Source organism: Equus asinus, chromosome 6 (genome assembly GCF_041296235.1).
Source record: "Equus asinus isolate D_3611 breed Donkey chromosome 6, EquAss-T2T_v2, whole genome shotgun sequence".
Taxonomy (NCBI): domain Eukaryota; kingdom Metazoa; phylum Chordata; class Mammalia; order Perissodactyla; family Equidae; genus Equus; species Equus asinus.
The window spans coordinates 90,125,786-90,150,020 of NC_091795.1; the positions used below are offsets into that span (position 1 = coordinate 90,125,786).

At 37.3% G+C, this 24,235-nt stretch overlaps 1 protein-coding gene across 3 annotated transcripts in view; it reads left to right on the forward strand.

The window, feature by feature from the left end:
* NBAS (NBAS subunit of NRZ tethering complex) overlaps positions 1-24,235 on the forward strand; it is a 335,592-nt gene that overhangs the window by 6,084 nt on the left and 305,273 nt on the right. For 2 of the 3 annotated variants that reach the window (XM_014848079.3, XM_070512577.1), the window contains exons 4-9: positions 633-710; positions 1,062-1,109; positions 5,632-5,675; positions 16,300-16,433; positions 17,660-17,793; positions 19,539-19,637. In XM_014848079.3, coding sequence (XP_014703565.2) covers positions 633-710; positions 1,062-1,109; positions 5,632-5,675; positions 16,300-16,433; positions 17,660-17,793; positions 19,539-19,637 — 537 coding nt within the window. Of the gene's footprint in view, positions 1-600; positions 711-1,061; positions 1,110-5,631; positions 5,676-16,299; positions 16,434-17,659; positions 17,794-19,538; positions 19,638-24,235 lie in introns of all 3 variants that reach the window. The other variant, XM_070512578.1, reaches the window with a different exon arrangement.

Here is a 24,235-nt window from a genome sequence, read left to right on the forward strand (position 1 = left end):
TCCTCACAGTCTCCCTGGGCCCATGGTGGGGTTCATGCACTTCTCCTTTCCTTGATAGCACAGTCATTTGAGGGTCCTGGCCGTTGCAGGAGTCTCACTGCCACCTCCTGTCCTTTCTGTGGCCCATAGCTCATTTCCTGTCTCAGGTGTTAACTCCTGTTTTGAGTTGTTGTCCCTCCCTTTGTCGTGTACCCAATTCTAACTTTCAGTTCTCTCTTCATTTCTAGTACTTGGAGAGTTCTTTCTTTCTTGTGAGTTTAGCTATACCTAGGATTTGTTTTTGTTCGAGGTGAGCCAGAATTTCTAGGTGTGCAAGCAGGAAGGTTTCTTGTAAGCTCACTCTGCTGTGTTACTGGCACCCTCGATGTCTTTTCCTTAGAAAGGTCATAAAATTTATACCTTTGAACATAGCAACATGTTTTTCTGGAAATAGAAAAGTGTATGCGGTCAGATTTCAGGTATCCAGTTGGTAACTTTTGGTTTTGTGTTTGCCAGTATTCAAATTTTATATTCCAGTGGAAACAAAAGTCCATATCTCTCACTATAGATCTATGTGCTGGTGATAATATTAACCTATGTATATGTGGCTTTCCTGATTAGATTCTAAGTTGGCTGATGTGTTGTGGTTTCAGCCCTGCACCTTTTTTGCTCCCTGACGGACTGGTTCGCTTGGTTAATAAACAGATAAACTGGCATTTGGTACTTGCAAGGTAAGGATGTATAAAATTCAGATAATGTTTCTCTACCTGGATTAGCACTTAATTTTATTATGGATGTTAATTTTGGGGTCCTGAAGCTTGCAGTCTTGGTTTTTATTGTATATAAATTCCCTTTGTCACATGTGATTAGTGTTGTTTAAACGTGTTAATTCACCTGTATTGAATCATTTTGTATGCTTTTGTACCTTTATACTCATGCAATTGTAAGGTCAAAAGTAGGATAACTAAAGGTGTGAAAAAATTTTTAAAATGATTTTAACTTCTTAAAATAATTCCATCTATGTTGAAGATTGCTACAAATATTCATATAGAATTTTTTTATCTCTTTCTCCCTAATGAAAGCAACGGAAAACTTTTGGCTGCTGTTCAAGATCAGTGTGTGGAGATCAGGTAATTGTTAATATTATTCATATTCAGAATTTCCCTTGAGAAAAATTTTACTTGATTTGTGGGAATTAAGATTTTTAAAGGGGATATATTTATAGGGATTTTTCTATTAACTCACATAATTTTGTGAGGTGTCAAACACCAATTTATGCCAATTAAAGGGTGAAGGGTACTTTCTCAGAGTAGCATGTTCTACTTCCTCAGATCACTCTGCTTTGTCCTGACAAATTTTACTTTTTCAGAAGACAAGGCGTATCTTCCAGAACTCTGGAAATCACTTTTGTTTGACTAGTTGCTGCTGAGTCAACTAAGCACATGCTCAGGAAGATGTAAAAAAAGCAGGGGCTGCTTTGCTCTGTTGATATACAGCTGTAGATGGAATGTGAGTCTGCAAAAGACCAAGGTTGCCTGTTACTTGAGACCAGTGATATTCTCTCTCCTCTTGAGACATTCAGTGGTACACATACATGTCTAGAAGATTTCTCTCAGCTTTCCATGTAGTTCCATGTAGTTTATTTTTAAGTTATACATCAGTTGTGAAAGAAATAGCAACAATAGCAGCTAACTCAGGAAAACTAGTTCAATTTTTGGGAAATTAGCAACAGCAGACTAAAATGTGTTGCACCTCTAAAATTGGGGGCTACTCCTTACTCTGGCCAAGGCCTAACTCTTGGTTCTCAAAAAATAAGCAATAATGCAGAAACGTCGAGATGTCCAGATGCCAGTCAAAAGGTTTTTCTGCTGCTTCATTATTCTTGACTAAAAATAGTATTAATAAGCTTTTAGTTGTTATCACGCTGGTTTTAGCTTTCTGTTTGTGAAATTTCTCTCTTTTTCTGTTTATCCAAACAGAGCTGGACCCTTCAACTTTTTGGGGAGTCGACAGAGGGTTTGCCCCCATTGGGGTATTGACTTCAGAGGGGGAGGCTTCGTGATCCCTCTTGAAACCATCAGGGTAGAATTAATTGGCAATAATGGCAGCCTTTCAGAACTACATTACTTAATTTGGCATGGCTTTCAGGCTTTCATAGGCAGGTCCCTCATTTTTAGCACCATCAGTAAGTGTCAGGTTGGCACAATATTTGAGCTTGAATTGTTCATAGGAGTGGGCTAGCACTTCCTATTCTATTTGTTGCAGTAATGTAAAATGTATCTTTTTGAGAAATGTGCTCACGATATGACTTCTTCATAAACAGTAGTCAATAGTCAAAGTTTCCATCTTTTTCCCGTGAAATGAGAACATGAATGGGATGATTTTAGGTATTAGGATCAGAATGCGCATGTGGGCATGGGTTTGATATTTAGGTCTGTGGCGGAGGGTTTGACCGAGGGTTTCTGGTACTTGTTAATAAAAATTTTGATGAGAAGAATAAAAAGAAAAATTATTTGCTTTTATAAAAAGATTTGCTATTGGATTGTTAGAGTGTAAAATACTATTTGTGAAACTTACATCCAGCTCTTTAGGAATGCATTCATGCATTTGAGATTAAGTGGTGAGGGGAGATTTCTGGGCAACAGAAGTGATACTCATCAAGATCTTATTTATCTGGTCTGTAATTTGCAAAGGCTTTATAATATTAGTATAACTAAAGACTCTTATGTGGTGAAGAGTCAGCTCCACCATGAAGCCTTTCAGGAACACCCTCCCTATGGATGCCCCCTCCCCTCATTGCTTAGGTGCCAGTCCTTTATATTCTTGTATTAATCAGCACATTATTATCCTTAATGGTAAGAAGGTGATGCGAACAGTTTTGGGTACTATTTTAAATGCTTTACATATGTTAACTCATTTAATCCTTGTGAGGTAGGTTTTGCTATTTTTCTTCATTTTAGAAATGAGGAATCTGTCACAATATGGTTAAATAACTAGCCCAAGGATGTGAAATCAGCCTTCCGAGCTTCAGTGTTCGTGCTCTTAACTACGAATCTGTACTACCTTCTGATCATGTTGTTTAGCCGTATATGCTTGTATGTGGGTTTCCCCAGTATATTTAGGGCCACTGCTTTGCGCAATTCCAGAGTATACCGTTTACCTAAAACGCCATGTGAATGGCTTTTAGAGTCTGCAGCTCCAAATATATTGTGTTCCTTGGAGGCAGGGGCTGTCCTTTTTTCCTAGCAGTCTGTATTTCCTTGAACTTCATAGGTGCTTAGTTTATATTTGATGAATAAGTGGGGTGTTTGCAAGTGGGATGGGGAAGCGGGTGCTGGGAGGGCATTACAGGGTATAGCCCACTGACTTGCTCAAGTTGGTACTCATTTGCTTTCGTTGAATGAATATAGACACACAGAGTTAGTTTGCAGTAACCTGAAATGAAGTGTCTTTGAGCAAAGATGTGGAACGGTCATGAAAGAAAAATGGCGAGGTAGATCCCCAAAGCAAACCCTATGAATAGTGGCTGTGCCTGAATTTTTAAAACATTTTTTCTCACTATTCCATATGTGTCTTTTCTACTACAGTGAAGAACGTATACAATGCAGGATTGGCTCCAGTAGTAACAGTAGTAAGCATCCAGAATTCAGTAAATATTTGTTGATTGGATTAGAAAATGAAAGACAATGCTAGTGTGTGGGGCCATTAGTCGATATTAGGAAGCAGTTATAAATAGGAAATGGAAAAAAAAATAAATAGGAAATGGTTTTTGAGGAAAAGAAAGGAAAAGCTGAGACACACTTGAGTTTTAAGAGACAGCTCTGCCTTTTGCGAGACAGTGCTAGGGCTGCTGTTCTCCAACCGTATTTTGTAATGAGTGGCAAAGGCCTCTGGTCATTTGCTCTAATATGGTGTACTTACCCTGCTGGTGTGTGGGGCTTGCATGGATAAAAAAATGACTTGTGAATTCCTACTTTAATTTGTAATTTGGCAGTAGTTAGGGATTATAAGTGGTGAATATGTTTCCTTTTTTCCTAAATAATAAAGTAATAATTTCTTATGATTATGGGCTGTTATAAATATGGGAACTAATGAGAAACCATCAGAGAATACAACAAAAAGCATTAAAATAAGGGACTCTTATAAAAAAGGCACCTTTCCAAATTTGCTTAAGTGAATAAATTCTATACAGTTTTGACAAAACCAAATTTATATCTCCCTCCCCTCCCCTCCCCCAGCAAAAAGAGCAGCTATTATTTGTGATTATATTAAGGATGAAAGTAATGAACGTTTACTTAGGTCTAGTTCTTGCTAATTTCTACATAATGTCTCATTTAATCCTTTCCCTAAGCTATGAAATTGCTATTACCCATCCTATTTTATTGAAAGGAAAATGGAACTCACGTTGAATATTTTGTCCAGGTTGCATGCATAGAGCTGAAATCAGGTCAGCTTTACTTCAAAGCCCATCTTTTTTCTGGTCTATTCTGCTTGGAGGCTGAACAGTCCAATTTCTTGAGGAAATATATTTTTATATTTATAATTGGCTTTTGTCATAATATAATATTTTAATAAATGGCTAGAAATATTGAAGTCTTTAAAATTTATTGTAAAAGTAATGCTTAGTCATTTTGCAAATATTATAAAATACAGTTAAGTATTTCAGAAAGAACTACAAACTACCTGTAATTCCACTATCCAGAGTTGTCTATTATTAACATTTGATATGTGTTCTTTGAAACTTTGCTCTGTGTGTGTGTGTAATATATTTATATATATGTAGAAAGATGATACTGTACATTCTATTTAATACCTTTTTTCTTCATAAGTTTTGGAAATTAATATATTGTGAACATCTTTCCATGTCACAGATAGTAATTGCATATTTCATTGAGTGCATATAGCAAAATCTAATAACCTCCTTATAGTGGGTGTATTTTTCTCTTTCATAAATTAGGCTGCGTTAATTTCCTTGATATCTGCGTATATCTGTAATGATTTCCCAGGGATAACTTTATAGAAATTGAATTGCTGGATCAAATGCATGGACATTAAAGTGTTGGATAATTGTTACTAAATTATTTTTTAGAAGGTTTACTTATTTTCATTTTTGAATATAAAATAATTATACTGTGCTGGTATGTATTTTAAGATCACAGATTTTAAATAGGTCACTGATATGGATATGGTTACCTATTAAAGCTATTTGATTTATTAAAACAAGACTTTTACCTAAGTGATTAAACTTTGTGATATGGTATAGACCAGTGATTGTTAACCAGGATTAATCTGTGGAGCTTTAAAAAATATTTTTGCTTGGGCCCCATCCCAGATTTATTGAATCAGAACCTTTGGGGATGGGGCCCAGGCATCTCTATTGTATTAAAAGACCATGTTTAAACTCACTTATGCTTGGATCGCTATATTCCTAGTTTAGCTCCATTTCTGGTGATATAGGAAGATTGGAAGGAAACATTGTCACCAGTGAAAGCTTCTTATTTGAGGCACAAAACCATCTTTGTGAGAGAAGGAACGATTTAGTGTTGTGTAGAAAAGTGGTCCAGTCTCTAGTGTTTGTGGTGTTTTATGGTACTACACAGTAGTGTTGTTATAGTAAAGCTGTTGTCTTAATTAATTTTACACATTTTGCAGGTCTGCAAAAGATGAGTTTACATCTATTATTGGGAAATGTCAAGGTAAGAGTTTCCAAAATATTTAAAAAATGAAAATTTCAAATCTGCAGCTGTTAACAGTATTTCTTAAAAGTCAGAATAGATATTAAATATTTATTAATAAGTATTATTATAACTTTATTAAAATAATTTTAAAACATCTTAAATTGATTTCTCTTATGGCCTTAAATGTTTTGCTTTGAGATGTGCATTTTGGAGATATTTGAAATTGAAACTGTTTTAAGAAGTCTAAGCCAGTTTGGGGATAAAGTATTTGCAAGTGTCTATAGTCTTTTATTTTGAATTCGATGTGGGAAAAAATATTTAGGTATAAGTCAAGAGTTGGTCAGATACAGACTGGTAAAAAAAGTCTGGGATTTGATCAGTGTTTTTTATATTCAGCAAACATTTACTGACTATCATTTATCTATGTGAACCGTTTTAGTGGATACCAGGAGTATGATTGTGAGCAAAAAGGCATGGTCCATTATCTCATGAGGCATGTAGGCACTCAAATATATAGATACAAACTGACGTATCCCATGAAGGAAAAATGCAAAGCACGGTGAGGGTTTAACCAGGGGTGTGAGATGAGATTGTTGAGAAAAAGTGGCTTTTGAAAAGCAACGTTCAGAATGAGTAGAGGTTAGGAGAAGACGAGTGAGTGATTTGCAGGAGCAGTATTTGAAAAGTCAGGGGAACCTTACAGGAGGAAAATAAGAGGGCGCTATTAGGTAAATACATCAATTGCTTATGTTTTGTTTAGAGGACCTGCAGTTCCATCTGTCTGACTTTGTGTTAGTTTAATAGTGTAGTAGTTGTAGGAATCGTAATGATGATAATCATGGTCATTGTGACGCTGACAAACATTTATAGCGTCCTTACTGTGTGCCAGGCACTGTATTTAGTGCTTCACATGCATTTCCTCTTTTAATTGGAAGAACATGGTATATGTGTTTTATCTTAAAGCAGCAGTAGGGTAAAATAAATCATTGACAGTGAAAGAGAGCAAGGAGAAGGGAGACATCGATGGTTTTGAAGTCTACAAAATGGTGGTAATGCAGAGGATTCTGCCAACTCCCCATGGAAACACTGGTCTTCAGCTCCTTGTCAAATGCACCATTCGGGGCCTAAGGCCAGTTTCCTTCTCATTTTTCTCATTCTCAGCTATCTAGATGTGTTCAGAAGATTAAGGATCAAATATTTTAAAAATGTTTTGAGTTCCCATGTGAATGGTGATAGTGATTTTATTAGTATGTCAGAATCATTATGGGCATACTTTTATAGGCTGGGGTGGGAAACAATTATATGAGCTAATATATGTAAAGCTCTTAGCATAATGTCTGACACCTACGAAGTATTTAGGCAACATTAAGCTATTGGTATTAGTGCTTCTACTACTAGTACTGTTATGCTGCCTATAAATCTTTCCATTGTTTGCCGTGGACCTTGGAGTACAGTTCATATTCTCTAATTCAGGACATAAGCCTTTCACAGTCTGCCTGTCTGTCCTGTAGTAGCCCCCTGCCTTACAGCCTGTCTAGTACAAAGCAGCTTCACTTTTCCAACCCCAGCGTGCTTTTCATGCCTTGGTACAGATACTCCTTTTGCCTGAAAGCTCCCGCGTTTCTGTTTAATTAATTAGTCCTGCATATTTGACTTCAAGCATTAGCTCTTTTGGGAAACCCTTCCTCTCTGTCCTCTCCCCATCGTTTGTATATCTTAATGTCTCCTTGGGACTTGTTTGTCCCTGTATCACCACACTTGGCCTAATCTACTTCCTTTTTAATTGTTGGTTTGCTTGTCTGATTCCCACTTAACTGTGAACTTTTTGAAGACAGGGCTCCTGTCTTACTCAACTTTTTTTTTTTGTCCCTAGTGGCTAGCATGGTGTCTGACACATAGTAGGTCACAATTTTTGACCCTGTTGAGTGGGTAATGGCACTTGGGAACTATTAAAATTATTTTTATGAATGAATCTATGAACAAAATATATTTGCCTATTTCTTGTAAGTTAGTTTTATAAATGATATGTGTATATATATCTATTATGTATATTATATATATCATACATACATGTAAATTTATGGATAGTTGTCATGATATTCATTTTTTTATTGTAATATACACAAATGTGTATGCATATGGTCAATGGAACAATAAACTTGGATAAGAAGCCCTGTTTGCTTAGTGTCCTTCTAAGAATAATAGAAGGGAGTAGTAGAGTTTGTGAATTTCTGAAGCTTGGGGCTCTAGCATTTTCTGAATTTACTTCCTATAGTTTCCTCATCAGTGCTTATTAAAGTAGACCAGACCTGGCTTAAATAACGTAAAAGGATCGAGAAGTTCCCAGAAGAATAATTTGGGGATATTCAACTGCCTCTTTCCCAGTGTTGCCCTTTGGGTGAGGGCTTGGGAAGTCTGAAGTGTGCTCAGAATGTTGGAGCGATTCAGACATATAGGGTCCTATTGAGCTTTGACATTGGACACCTGCTCTGAGGCATTAAGTAACCTGAGAAGTCTACAAGTTGACATGAAAATGGGACACTTACCCCTTCTGTATTTCACACAAATTATAATATTTGTTTGCATTTTTAGTGCGTATAGTTAATGTAGCAGCATAGATGAGATAATAGTGCTTTGAGACCTAATGTGTTATTTTGTTGGCTTCTGAATGTGTGAATTTATGACCTTAATGCTGCATTAATGGCTTCTTTCCATTTCATATAATGTGAGGTAATGATCATTTGCTTATTATCTGACTCATCTTTATGGGCATAAGTCTCATATGCCAAATAATATTTCATGTGGATGCTTGGAGAAAAGGAGCCAGATTGTTGTTAATGCATTTTTGAAACTACATATTGCAGAGTCTGCAAACTGAAATAGGAGCTATTTGGTTCCACTCTGATATTTTTCAATTATTGTTTTATAAAATATATGCCATTTGAGAATGTTTTAAATGTGGCTTGCAGCTTGTTTTGGCTCTTTTTTGCCAGGCCATAAATAGTAATGCAGTCTTGTCTTTCTATCTTGAATAGTGACCTAAAAATAGCACCTGGAATTAGACTTTTTAGAGCTATACTATGTTAATCAACAGATTTTTCTCTTATTTCTGATTTTGAGATACTATAAACCAGAGCTTCCTAATGCTAAGTAGCAGCTTGCCTGTGGTAGCCATGCTGAGATCCCATCAGCCCTTCAGTGGCCTGGTGGGCCCTGTGATAGTCCGAGCTCAGACAGGTTGCCTCTGCTTTCCAGCAACTTCATCAATTTACTGTTAGGTGCATACAAACATGATTTTCCATGTGTGTCTTGACATGAAAAAGGTTAGGAAGCATAGACTATTTGAAGCACTTAGATATGAAATGACATTTCATTCTCGAAGTGTGATTCAGGAGCCTCAGATTATATGAGAACTATTTCTCCCTTTTTGTATTTGTATTTTTATTATTATTATTATCATTTTTTTTGCTGAGGAAGATTTGCTCTAAGCTAACATCTACTGCCAATCTTCCTCTGTATTGTATGTGAGCCTGCCATCACAGAATGGCCACTGACAGATGAGTGGTGTATTTTGCGCCCAGGAACTGAACCTGGGCCACTGAAGTGCAGCGTGTTGAACTTAACCACTAGGTCACTGGTGCTGGCCTCCTTTTTGTTTTATCTTTAGAGAAAAAATTTTATCGTTGCAAAAATAATATACATTCTTTCTTTTTTTTTTTTTTTTTGAGGAAGATTAGCCCTGAGCTAACATCTGCTGCCAATCCTCCTCTTTTTTGCTGAGGAAGGCTGGCCCTGAGCTAACATCCATGCCCATATTCCTCCACTTTATATGTGGGAGGCCTACCACAGCATGGCTTGCCAAGTTGTGCCATGTCCGCACCCAGGATCCGAACCAACAAACCCCGGGCTGCTGAAGCGGAACATGCGCCGTTAACCCCTGCGCCACCGGGCCAACCCCAATAATACACATTCTTAGTAGAAACTAAGAATGAGCAAAAAGTAGAAAATAAAAATAAATACACCATCCAGAGATAAGTACCATTAATCTTTTATGATCTGTTCTTTCAGATATTTTTCTGTAAGTACCTGTCAACTATTATAGATATGTTCTATGAAAGTAAAATGTTTTATAATATGCTTTCTTCACTTAAGAATAGGCTTTTAAGTCTTTCAGGTTGAAGTTTAAGAAGAACTTTACAAAATATCTTTTTTGTTCTTTTTTACTGGGTAACATACTGGTGTTAGGACATAGGTCTCCCAATTAGCCAAATCATTCAGAAAGTGCCTGTAAATTTGATCTCTGAGCAGGAAGCAAGTCTCTGTTTTACTTGATACCACAAGCAACGTAGAACCATCATTAGGCCTTTGTGCAGATAATTTTGTGTAACATAGGTAGCAGATTATTGTGTCTATGTTCATGGGGATATTGGTTTGTAGATTTTTTTTGTAATTATTTCTGATTTGGTGTTGGAGTAGTGCTGGACTCAAAACATGAATTGGCAAGTGTTCCTTTCTTTTTTGTTTTCTGTAAGCGTTTGTGTAGAATTGGAACTATTTCTTCCTTAAATGTTTGATAGAATTCACCAGTGAAATTTGGAGATTTCTTTGTGAGTAGGTTTTTAATTCCTAATTAAGTTTTTAGAATAGATATAAAGCCTTTTAAATTTTCAGTTTCCTCTTGCTTCAGTTTTAGTTTTTCATGGAGTTTTCCTCTAAGTTGTAGAATATGTTGACTTAAAGTTGTTTATAATATTATTATGTCTTCAGTGTTCCCTTATTACTGTCTGTTGGATCTGTACTGATGTCCTCTCTTTTGTTCTTGATGTTGGTAATTTGTGTTTTCTCTCTTTTCTCTTGATCAGTCAGCCAGAGTTTTATCAATTTATTAATTTATTCTTCAGTAAAAAACTTTAGATTTTGATTTCTCTTTCTATTGTTTTTTTTTTTGATTTTTGCTTTTATCTTTATTATTTCCTACTAGGTTTAATTTGCTCTTATTTTTCCAGATGAAAGATGAAAGTTTAGATCATTGACTTTAAACCTTTTTTCTTTTCTTCTATAAGCCTTTAAGCCTGTTCTAATATAAGCATCTTTTCGTTACTGGTATCTAATTTAATTCTATTGTGGTCAGAGAACATTTACAAATGATTTTAACCTTTTAAATTTATCGAGACTTGATTTATGGCTCAGCATGTGGTCTGTCTTCATGAATCAAATTCTTTTAAAGTAATTTAATTAAAAGAATTTAAAAGAATTTGATTCTTTTAAAAGAATTTGATTCTTGGGTATGGTGCAGTTATTGAGTATAGTGTTTTATAAATGTCAGCTACATTGAGTTGGGTGTCAGAGCTGTTCAAATTTTTATATCCTTATTGATTTTCTCTCTAGTTGTACTGAGTTTTATTCTGGGGGCTAGTTGATTTCTTTGTGCATCAGCTTAAATTTTTAAGGCTTATTTTTTTTTGAATTGAAGTATAATTGACATACAATATCATATTAATTTTTTGTGTTGTAAGATATGGTTTAGAACAGCTTTTACTTTAGGGTTAGATTAGTCCTACTTTAAGGTGAGGCCTTTCTGGGATCTCTTAATGCTCAGAGTGTTCAGTGAAGTCTCTCCACTGTGACTGGGTGGAACTCAAACATTTCCAAATCCTCTCTAAGCTCTGGTAGTTGTTTTTCCCCCCCGATACGTATCCTCTCCTTGGCATTGTGAAATCTTTCTGTGTGTGTGCAGCTTTGTGTCCTGCCAAAGACCGAAGGGTTCCTCTCTGCAGGTTTTTAAAGCTCCTTTTCAGCCTCACTTCTCTCTGCCATGCTGCCTTGCAAATTCTAGTCAGCTCAGTAGCTCCAAACACCAATCTTTATCGCCTTACTTCAGTGAGACTTCCAGGTCCTGTCTGCGGTCCTTCATGAGGCGTGGTCCAGAAAGTGTTTACTGGCAGAAAGCAAGGGTGGTGCTGGGCCTCATCTCATTTGTTTCCCTTCTCCCGGTGATCACAATCTCGCACGGCCTGTAGAGTAACGTCTGAAAACAGTTCTTTGACAAATTTTTCTTTTATGGTGGGAGGCCTAGTATGAAACTAGTTAAGTACTCTGTTTTTTTTTAATTGCAAAAGCAGTACATACTTGCAAAGAATTCAAACAATACAAACATAGAAAAAGTAAAAAAAGAAGTCCATCCTTTCTCTTAATTTGCGTTCTATGTAGGAACTTATATTAATGATTTAATATAAAACCTTCTATGCCTATATGAACCTGTGTATACATGGACTGACTGTTTTTCTTTAACAAAACGAGATCATCCGATATAGTTTGGTTTCCACCTCGCTCCCACACTTACTGCCTTGATGAAGTCTTTCCCAGTCATTGTGTATAGCTGTGTTTCTGTCTTTTCAAGGTAGCCACAGCATTCCATCGTAAGAAGGTGAACTGCATTTTATCTGTCTACTTGCCCTCTTGATGGAAATTTAGGTTGTTTACTGTGGCTTGTTTTCTTCCTTTCTCTTACCCATCTTTGTCCTCTTCTCCCTCTAAGCGCTGAAAGAGACATGCTGTTTGTCTTTGGGTGTAGTATTTAAAATGTGATAGCTACTGCTGTAATTCCTTCCAGAAACTTTTACCTGTTTATACAACCATGAAAAGGGTATGATTGAAGACTTTTCTTTTCTTCGTTGTCAGCACCGTGTGTTACCTATTTTAAAAATATTCATGAGGTTCACAGACAAAGGGAAAAAAGCATCTCATTTTCCATTTGCATACCTTTAGTTATTAGGCAGAACATATGTTAACTGGGTATTTTCATTTTTTTGTGACTTGTTAGATCATATCCTTTTGCCTGTATTCTTCTTAGACTACTTGACTTTTTCTTACTGGTTTGTAGTATTTCTATATAGTGAGTATTAACCCTTTGTCATATATGTTGCAAATATTTTTACCCGGTTGATTTGTCTTTTAAATTTATTACAGTGTCTTTTTCCCCGTGTCTTTTTTTTTCCAGTGTCTTTTTTTTGGTAACAGCATTTGTCATTTTTTTCCCTTTATAATTTTATGGCTTCTTATCTTCTTAGACTGTTTTTATTCTAGGATTGTAAAATTTGTCTCATGCGTTCTACCGACACTATTATTTCAAATATTTAAATATTTAGCTTCTCTGCATGTCTTTCTAGCTCTGCTAGTTTGCTCTTGCTCACTGGTTCTTGATTTAAAAGTGAAAGAATGTATGTGAGAGATTGTTCATTGAACCCTTCATTTTGCAAATGAGGAAACTACACCTTGGCATCTCCCCAAGGTCACACTCAGTTGTTTCATGGCAGCTGAGAATAAAACCTTGTGTTCCTTAATTTTTAAGTCTATTCCCATTTCCATTTCTAATTTGGATAAATGAGCACTGGCTCAAAGTGTTTTCCTTTAGCACTTGAGTGCCTGTTGTGTGCCACCAAAGTATTAGGCACTGGTGATAAAGTTATGAACACAGCACCTGACATTTTGAAACTTATAGTTTAATGACTAGGGCAGAGAATAAAAAGTAAATAAACAAATATGTAATTCTTATGTGGGATAAGACTGTCAAGGAAATGGAATCATTGGAATGGTGGAGAATAATGGGGCCTTGAGGCTACTTAGGATGATCAGAGAATACATCCTAAAGAAGTGACATTTAAACTGAGACCTGAAAGGTGAAAAGGAGCAGAGAAGGGTTCAGGGAAAGACTTCCAGGCAGAGAAAACAGCATTGACCAAAGCTCTGAGCTGGAAAATAGCCTGGCAACTAGGCAGGTTGAAGGGGCTGCCGTTGCTGCAAACTGTGCGCTACTGGGTATAAATAGTTTCACCGTGAACTGGCAGTTGTCAAACTGCTGGTTAACTTTACCACCAGCCTTTTTGAATACTTTTCAGACAACTCCATTGACATTTGCTTTGTAAAAATCTGTACTGTTCATTTCTCTTCAAAACCACACAGGCAGCTGGAAAAATCCAGTGATAAAGTCTTTATTTGCACATTGTTATGTGAAATCTTATCTTGTAATGAAACCATATCTTTGTCCGGGTCAAAACACATTCTGAGTTTTCTGGAGCTACTGATTATAACTAGAAGTAATAGTAAAAACAAATCCCCTTCAGATAGAACTTATTTCAGACAGATACAGAATGTGGTGCATAAATCTCTTTATCCTATCAAGATGAAGTAAGAGGAAAACAGTAAAATGGGAAATGTTGCTGTGTTTCTGTAGCACATGAATATTTTTCAGGGCATTAAGTTGTCCTCTTGCTGGTGTTACATAGCATCTGTGTGTATGTGGGTCTTGTGTTCTTGTGTTGTTTATCATTTTGTGCCTTTGTTTATTTCCAAGTTTGATTTTTTTTTGCTATCTGAAGACAGAGAACTAATCTTTTTCTTTATTTTATTCTCATTTTTGAAAACTCGCTTTTCCAGAGTACATAAATATCTTGTTAGGCTTTAATAAAATCCACTAGACCCGCCTGTGGTCAAGGGCCTCTCTTGGATTTTTTGGTATGTTTTATACCTGTAGATAATAGTCAGAATGGTGAAACTCATTACATCTGGTATACTTTCCCCATTACAGAACATATGTACACATAATACAGAGAGAAGAAGGAAGTCTGAAGTACCTCTTTTAGGTGGAGAGATGTTATATAATTCATGTTTAATTGTTGCGTAGTCCTTGAGGGATGGTAAACTCTTCCCATTACCTTACCCTGTTAATATAGACTTTCCTGAGAAATTCAGGCTTCACTCATTAGTGAAACATTAATCGCTTTTTGTTTCAGGTTCTGGGATGACATTGTTGAATAAGACATTGTCTCTGATTCCAAGAAGCTCAGAGTGTTGTGGGGCAAATAGTCATGTAAACAACATAATATGATGTGAGGAATGCTCTGAAAGACTTTCGTGCAGCATATTTGGGGGCAGAGATAGGAGAGGAGTAGGTTTTGAAGAATCTCAAGGAAGGAGGAGGTAACAGTTTGTTACCACAGAGTGTTGTAATAAACAAGAAGCCTCTTGATAATGTTGGAGATGAACATTCTAGGTAGAGGCAGCAATGTGTATGAAAGACACACAGACTCCAGTATGCATGGTTTGCTTATTTGCCAGGTAGTTGTTTTATTGGTGGGTTATTAGATGTGTGATGGAGGAAGTGATGGGAGGTGAAACTGCAAAGCTATGACGGAGCCATTTGTGAAGAGCCTTCCATGTATTCGGAGGAGTTTAGACTTGATGTTGTTGGAAATGGAGAACCATCAGGGCTTTTAAAGCAGCAGCAGGATGAGATCTGTGCATTTTTCTATTTTAGAAAGATGTCTTTGAATAGTACCGAGGAAGGACTAGGAGGGAAGAGCCTGAAGGTAGGAAGGAAGACTAGTTAGGAGGCCGTTGTGAGAGTCTAAGCAAGAGATGGTGAAGCCTGAACTTGGGATATTAGCGGAGGAACAGAGAAAGCCATAAATTTTGGAAACCTTCTGAGGCAGTCCTAGGGCTGGATCCACGCTCCGACTGAGAGGCACTGTGCTGCGATGGGCCGCGCACTGTGCGAGGTGGGACACTTCGGCTCTGGGCTTTGTTCTGCTCTGATCACAGTGTCGTCTTGAGTCCCCTACTCGTTTGGAATTCTTGTTGGTAAAGGGAGGGCACTGTTCCTACCTGTCTCTTCAGTTCTGGGATTCTAATAAGGGGAAACTGAAGCAAACAAAACATCAGAAACCTCCAGCAAACCTAACACAGTTTACAGTTTCACAGCCCCTTTTTCTTTTGTAGCTGATAGCCTTTCTCCTTATTGTAGTACTGAAAAATTCAGAACAGAAAAAAATATAGGGGCTGGCCCCGTGGCCGAGTGGTTCGCATGCTCTGCTTCCCGTGGCCCAGGGTTTCGCTGGTTCGGATCCTGGGTGCGGACATGGCACTGCTTGTCAGGCCACGTTGAGGCGGCTTCCCATGTGCCACAACTAGAAGGATCTGCAACTAAAGAAATACACACCTATGTGCTGGGGGGATTTGAGGAGAAAAAGAAAGAAAGAAAAAATATAGGTGTTGGATTATTAACATCTTATAATTGTGTGATTGACTAAGAACAGTTCTTGATTCACCTGCCTAATATATTATTACATACTTACATGTATATGTGTGTGTGTATCTATCTATCTATCTATATATATTTCTCTTTCTAATACTGTGTCAGTATAATCCCGCTTTGTATTTCCTTGGCATCTATATTTGCTATATTTAAAAGATCTCAGTTGAAATTTTCTTTTTTTGCTTATAGGGGAGCTGAAATCATTAGATTGGACTTATTTTCTGCCCATTCTCTTTGCCTTTGATCTCTCTTAATTTCCTAAGTATTGTGAAGTATATGATTCCTGAGCCTTTACCAGACTAGGGCATGCTTAGCATTCAGTAGACCCCTGGTGTCAGTGGGCTCTGCTCTCACAGAAGTGGGGCAGAGCTGGCTGTGGTTTATACTTACCACTCTTACTTGAAATGGGTTTCTTGGAACCGTTCTTTGCTATTGAACTGAAGCATTAGAGATCCTTAGATGATGATGTAATGCAGTCGAATACGTACTTTAGTTGTTAACTGTTTTTATAATACATTGTTAGAAGCACTTCTTTTCTTTTCATTCTAGTTCCAAAAGACCCAAAACCCCAGTGGAGGCGTGTCGCGTGGAGTTATGATTGTACCCTGCTGGCCTATGCGGAAAGCACAGGAACTGTGAGGGTGTTTGATCTCATGGGAAGTGAGCTCTTTGTTATTGTCCCAGTACGTACATACCTTCAACTGATATTGTATTTTTTCGAATGCCTGTCATGTATAGGTACCTGAATGAATGAATATGATGAGAGAAGAAATAGAAATGTAAATCAGAATAATAAGTTGTGAACTTAAGATGCTCAGAATCTAGTTAGAGATCTGTATGTGAAGTAGTTATCTTTGTATTTCCTAGTGCACTATGCAGATGTAATCCACCATTATTAAAACATGGTAGTAAGTAAGTTCTAAATCGAGGTACGGAAAGCTGTTAAAAGGTTCCAGTGAGGGAAAGAAGTCAGTGGGCTGTTGCAAGAGGAACAGCTTCAAGAGAAGTTAGAATTTGTTAGCCTAAAGGTGTTAGATATTGAAAGGGAGAGTGGAGAAAAAAATGAATGATACTAATAACTTGTATTTGTGTAGTGCTTTGTTAATGACTTTGGTATATATTCTTGTATAATGCTCACCATACCCTTTGAATAGATTGGGTAGATGTTACTCTCATTTTACAGTTTAGAAAACTGTAATTGAGAGGGAGTAAAATGACTTTTCCAGTGGCAATCCAGGGAGTGAAATGACTTTTCCAGTGGCAGTCCAGTTAGTGTCTCTTAGAAATCCAGTGCTTTTTACTTCCTACGCTCCTTCCTCAAATGAACAAATATAGGGGCAGGTAGAACAGATTCTGGCTGCATCTTAGAATCACCTGGGAAGCTTTATACAGAAAAGAAAAACAAAAACAAAACAAATTACCGGTTTGCCCAGGCTCCACCCACAGAGTCTGACTTAGTTGATCTGAGTGGGCCCTGGGCATTAATATTGTTTCAAGGTTTTTTAGCTGATTCTTATGAGAAGCTAGGGATGAGAACCAGTGATGTAGAGAATGATTTTTGTTCAGACATAATGAGTGGAGAAACGTGAAAAAATACATTGAGCTCGTATTGTGGAGTCTTGGAGAACCAAAGTAAGAAGTTTGGATTACTGTTTTCTTGACTAGCACTGTGTAATAGAAATGTGAGCTATATAAGTGATCACATGTGTAGTTTAAAATTTTCTAGTAGCTGCATTAAGAAGAGCTAATCATAGCTTGCTTGCTTCCTCAGGATACAGATCAGTTCCAGGGCTGTCTTATTTAAAGTGCACCTGGCAAGGCCAATGTCTCGGACATCCTCCAATTACCTATACATATGATAACTTCTATCTAGTCTCTTTTTAGTAACTTAATCTCTCCTCTTCTCTAGGCATCTATTTTAGCAGGTGATTTGAGCTATGCCATTGCTGGCTTGATATTTTTGGAATATAAAGCAAGTGCGCAGTGGTCTGCAGAACTCTTGGTCATCAATTACCGAGGAGAACTTAGAAGTTACCTTGTAAGGTAAAAGTATGCTTTATTTGGGAAGTCCTATTTGAAATAATGTTTATTTCTCTGGTTTAGTGTCAGATTTTGGTGTTTCTTTTTTTTCCTTCAGCATTTTGTTATGAAAAATTACAAATATAATAGGAAGGTTAAAAGAATTGTATAGTATATTCACTCATACCTCCACTTAAATTCTGTAATTAGTGTTTTACTATTCTTGCTATATCACATTTCTGTCCGTTCCTCTATCCAGCCTTTAATCAGTCTTCCTTTTTTAATATATTTGTCAGTACTTAAATACTTTAGCATGCATATCATTAATTAAAGTTCATTATTTGCTTATAGTTTTCTTTCTTTTGAGATAAAATTTGCATACAATGCAGTGCACAGTTCTTAAGTATACCAGCCAGTGAGTTATGACAAATACATACACTTGTGCAATTCATACCCCTATCAGGAGACAGAAATGACTATCGTGCTAGAAAGTTCCCTCATGCTTCTTCTCAGTAAATCTCTGTCCACACTCACCCCCAGAGGAATTGCTGTTTATAATTTTTTTCATCACAGATTAGTTTTGCCTGTTCTAGTAATTGACATTAATGGACTCATATAGTGTGTGCTGTTTTGTCGAAGTCTTCTTTTGTTTAGCATATTTTGAGATTTGTCCATATTTTACATGTATCAGTAGTTAATTCCTTTTTATTGCTGATTAGTATTTCATTGTATGAATATCTCATGTGTCTTAGTCTGGGTTGCTATAACAGATGTAATAAACTGGGTGGTTTATCAACAACAGAAATTTATTTCTCGCAGTTCTAGAGGCTGGAAGTCTGAGATTAGGGTGCCAGCATGGTCAGGTTCTGGCGAGAGCCCTCTTCTGGGTTGCAGACTGCCAACTTCTTATATCCTCACATGGTGGAAAGAGAGCTAGCTAGCTGTCTGGCCTTTTCTTATAAGGGCGCTAAACTCGTTCATGAGGGCTCCATCCTTATGACCTAATATCTCCCAAAGACCCCACCTCCAGATACCATCACATTGGCATTAGGGTTTTAACATATGAATTTTGAGGAGACACATTCAATCCATGGGGGTAACAAACATTCGTTCCATAGCACTCATGATTTGTTTATCCATACTTCTGTTGATGGACCGCTAAGTCTCCAGTTTTTTTGGTTTTTTTTTTTTTTTGAGTAAGATTAGCCCTGAGCTATCAGCTGCCAATCCTCCTCTTTTTTGCTGACGAAGATTGGCCCTGAGCTAACATCTGTGCCTATCCTCCTCTATTTTTGTATATGTGGGACACCTGCCACAGCATAGCTTGATAAGCTGTGTGTAGGTTCACGCCTGGGAGCTGAACTGGCGAACCCCGGGCTGCTGAAGTGGAGTGTGCGAACTTAACTGCTGTGCCACTGGGCCAGCCCCTAAGTTTCCAGTTTTGGGCTATTGTGAATAAAGCTGCTATGACCATTCTTTTACAAGTCTTTATGGATATACATTTTCATTTCTCTTGGGTCAATGTCTTTGAGTGGAGTTGCTGAGTCATAGGGTAGATACACTTTATTTTTATAAGAAACTGCCAGACCATTTCCCAAAGTGGTTATATCGTTCATATTCCTTATAATAAGCTATCAGGGTTCTGGTTGTTTTACATCCTCAGCAATATTTGGTGGTGTCTGTCTTTTTAATTTAATTTTAGTGGATATTTAGTGGTATGTGATTGTGATTTAATAGTATTTATTTCTTATTTACCTTCTTAAATTTAGTGTTGGAACAAATCAGAGCTATCAAGAGAGTCACTGTTTCAGCTTCAGTAGTCATTATCCTCATGGAATCAGCACAGCTATTTACCATCCTGGTCACAGGTGAGCATCCATTCGTTCTCATATTTGGTGGAGTATTAAGTGGATGTAGAAATGTTACCACAGTTTCAGAGACAAAAAATTGTCCATTCTGATTTTTATTGTGGCTTCTTCATTTCCTCCTCTTGTGTGTAGTTATGTTAAATATCTGTAGTATCATTGTAGTCATCTTCTGAAGATTTCTGCTCATCTGTCTGGCTGACTGGACTTCCCTGAGCCAGGTGGGGCACTGGGAATATTCACTGAAGAATTTCTTCTTCTCTCTTAACTCCCTGAATCTTAATTTTCTCATCTGTTAATTGAGTATGATATGTAACTTCTAGCATTGTTGAGAGAATTCATAAAATATTGCGTATAAAGTGCCCTTGCATAGAAGGGTCTCAGTGGAAGTTACTTTCCTTTTTTGTGAGTTAGGGCTACATTGATACTTGCACCGTTGCTTCCTACAACTCTATCCCATTCTTTTTTTTTCAAAGATTTTTTATTTTTATTTTTCCTTTTTCTCCCCAAAGTTCCTGCTACATAGTTGTATATTTTTAGTTGTGGGTCCTTCTAGTTGTGGCATGTGGGATGCTGCCTCAGCATAGCTTGATGAGCAGTGCCATGTCCGCACCCAGGATCCTAACCAGTGAAACCCTGGGCCGCCAAAGCGGAGCGGGCCAACCTAACCACTCAGCCACAGGGCCGGCCCCTATCCCATTCTTCAGATATGCCACCTCTCTAGGTGTTTGCCATCTCCACTGAGGGTTACTTGGAACCTTGAGCATTTTCTACTCCCAGTGATTTCTCTTTTTTTAATTTTGTTAGTGAGAATGAAATTTGCATATATTTTATAAGTTAGCCAAGCTACCTTTTTGGTTCTCTAAATGGGAAGAATATCAAATTGTGAAGTCAGACAAACCTAGCTTGAGTTCTGAATTTTGAGATTTACTCTGTTCCTGTTGGCAAGTCCTTAAACTCTCTGACCCTCAGTGTACTTAGGTCTTTTTGACTGAAAATGTATGCATATTTTGTATTCTGTTCAGTTGTAGGTTTGTCCTTGTATTTGTACAGAATTTTATTCTTATGAAATTTTTATATTAGAAAAGAACACGTGTCCACAGCCACACCATACCCCCACCCACTGAAGTCCCCTTTGTGCTCTTCCCTGAGCCTATGCTGGCCCCTGGAGATACCCACTGTCCTGAATTTTGTGTTTATCGTTCTCTTGCTTTCTTTATAGTTTTACCGCTTACTCATATTCAGTTTTGCTGTTTGACTTTATGTAAATGGAGTCACACAAAAGACTCAGAAGAATTGCTTTGGGATGCATGTTTCTCCAGTTCACTCATTTTTAACTACTATTAGCATATTTTGTTTTATGAATATATTGTAGCATATTTATTCATTCTCCTGTAGATGGAAATTTGGTTTGTTTCCAGTTTTCTGATTATAAAATAGTACTGTGGCAGAAATTATTGCGCATTCCTCTGATGCATTGTTCAGGAGTTTCTATAGGATATCTATAACTAGGAGTGGAGTCGCTGAATTGTCGGGTAAGTACATCTTCAACTTTACTAGGTAATACAGATGTTTTCCGGAGTGGTTCTACCAAATTACAGTCCTGTCAGCAGTGTATGAAAGTTTCTGTTGTTTCACATTCTTGTGAGCACTCTTGATGAAGTCAGATTTTTAAATATTTGCTGATCTGATAGGTATAAAAGAATATCTCATTGTGGTTTTAATTTGCATTTCGCTGAGCAGTTTTTCGTGTTATTGGGCATTCATGCTTCGTCATCTGTGAAATGCTTTTTTATATCATTTCTTACATTTTTTGGGTCTTTGGTCTTGACATTCTGTATGTGACCTGGATATTAATCCTGAGTCGATTGCATGCATGGTGAACATCATCTCCCAGCACATGACTTGTCTTTTTTTCCTTTGTAATTTACCTTTCAGGACTTATATTTGCATGTAGTTCCAAATGTTAAATAGTTTGAAAAACTGACTCTGCCACCCAATTCTTGCTTTCCAAAGATAACCATTTTTAGCTCTTTTAGTTGATTCCTTTGGATGTTATCATATATATAAATAAAATGCCTGTGTTGTTACTTCTTGATTTCCCATTTTACATGCTACCTATTGACATGCCTTTATGGGAGATGAGGATTTATTTAGATTTCTCAGTCCACCACACATGTATACACACAGCCTTCTCTCGTTCTCCTGTTAATTTATATCATAATTTTATAGGATGAATATCATTATGGTTATGTAGATGCTATTCACAAGTGAGACAAGAAGCTTCTGTGGTGTTACCTTATTGCTTTTCCATTCTTATTTATTCATTCATTCACGCAGCATTTATTCATTTCCTGTCCTGAGCCACGTACTGTTCCAGATGCTTGTGGTAAGATCTTCCTTATGGAACTTACTTCTAGAGGTGGTAACAGACAACCAACAATGAACGTAAAGTATTTGAAGAACTGACAAGTGCTATAGGAAAAAATTGATCATGGGTTGGAGGACAGAGAGTGGCAGGGTGGGAGAGTAGGGTGTGGGTTGTAATTTTAAGTAGGGTAGCAAGTTACTCTCATTGAGAATGTGACATTTGCGCGAAGACCTGTATGTGCTCCAAGATCTGTACGAGATGAGGGTGTTAGTTATTTGAATATCTGGGAAAAGAGTATTTTATGAAGAGGGAATAGCCAAAGCAAAATGATTTGGGAGTGTAGTGGGCATTTTCTCGAAACAGCAAGGACGCCAGTTGGCTGAAGCAGACCGAGGAGTAGAGTAACAGCCGATGCCTGAGAGAGAGTGGTGAGAGCTAATCCTGCAAGGGGCTTAGTGGGCTATGTAAGCCTAACTGGTGATTTCTTACCTTTATGTATTTGTTCTTCTGGTTAATAATCCTATTTTTTTTTAGTTTGCCAAGTTTTTAAGTATACTTACTATAGATTTAACCCTAAACTCATTCCCATTAGTGTAGATCTCTTTTTTAGTACATCATATACATTAGGTATTCTCTAAGTTTCATCTTCTTGAAGAAGTATTTTTCAGAACTTTCTGACCTGCCCCCATTTGGCTTTGCACCTGCTGCATAGCCGTTTTCTTATAATTTCACCTCACTGTCATCCTGAGGATTGCTTTCATATTTCTCTTTTGCTGCATCATCTATTTCTTGGATCCCATGTTTATTTTTCTTTTTGCTTTATTTCAGTGTTTTGGTGAACTTCTGTAACTTCCTGAGGAAGAATACATGAGAACCATATTTTTTGAGACCTTGTATGTCTGAAAATGGCTTTATTCTGTCTTCATGCTTAATTGGTAATTTGCCTGGATAAAATTGTAGGCTGGAAATAATTTTCCCTTAGAATTTTGAAGGTATTGCTCCATTGTCCTCTTGCTTTTAGTATTGGTCTTGAGAATTCTAATGTCACTCTAGTATAAAACCCATTTTTCTTTTTTCTTTTTTTCTTTTCTTGTCCCCCTTCTCTCTGCAAGCTTTTATTTTTTATCCCCCAAGGTTCTCAAATTTGACCATCTTATGTTTTGGATACTTCAATTTGGATACTCACTTTTGGGAAAATTCATTAAATTACTCCTTTTTTTTATTTTTGAGGAAGATTAGCCCTGAGCTAACTACTGCCAGTCCTCCTCTTTTTTGCTGAGGAAGCCTGGCCCTGAGCTAACATCCATGCCCATCTTCCTCTACTTTATATGTGGGACGCCTACCACAGCGTAGCATGCCACACGGTGCCATGTCCACACCCAGGATCTGAACTGGCGAACCACCGGCCGCTGAGAAGCAGAACGTGCGAACTAAACCACTGTGCCACCGGCCCGGCCCTAAATTACTTCTGAGCTGTTTCCTCCTCTCTGTTTTCTCTTTTCTCTCTGGAAAGTCTGTTATCTAGATACAGAATCTCCTGGACTCACTTTTAATTTTCTCAGTCTCTCTCTTTTTTCCTTTTTGTTTTTGTTAAAAAAGAGAAGTAGAAGATTATTTGAGTTTTTCCTATATAAATATATATATTTAATGAAGAAAGTTTGAAGCGTTTTTGAGATCTATTATAAATATAGTGAATTAATGATACATGTGATCCTATTTAGGAAAAAAGTCTGTGTTCTGGTTAATTTTTTCTGATATATTTTCTATTTTATTAATTCTTCTGTTCCTCATCTCTTTTTTAAACTAGTGTTTTTTGTTTCAATTGTTATATTTCTCGTTTCCAGAAGTTCTCTGTAGTTTTTTTTTGAGGAAGATTAGCCCTGAGCTAACATCTGCTGCCAATCCTCCTCTTTTTTTGCTGAAGAAGACTGGCCCTGAGCTAATATCCGTACCCATCTTCCTCTACTTTATACGTGGGACGCCTGCCATGGCATAGCTTGACAAGCAGTGTGTCTGGCCACGCCCAGGATCCAAACTGGCAAACCCCAGGTCACCAAAGCGGAATGTGTGAACTTAGCTGCTGTGCTACTGGGCCAGCCCCTCTGTGTAGTTATTTTTAAGAATCTCTCTTAAGAGGGGAGAAAAGGTGGGCTGGCCCCGTGGCCGAGTGGTTAAGTTCACGTGCTCCGCTTCAGCAGCCCAGGGTTTTGCTGGTTTGGATCCTGGGTGT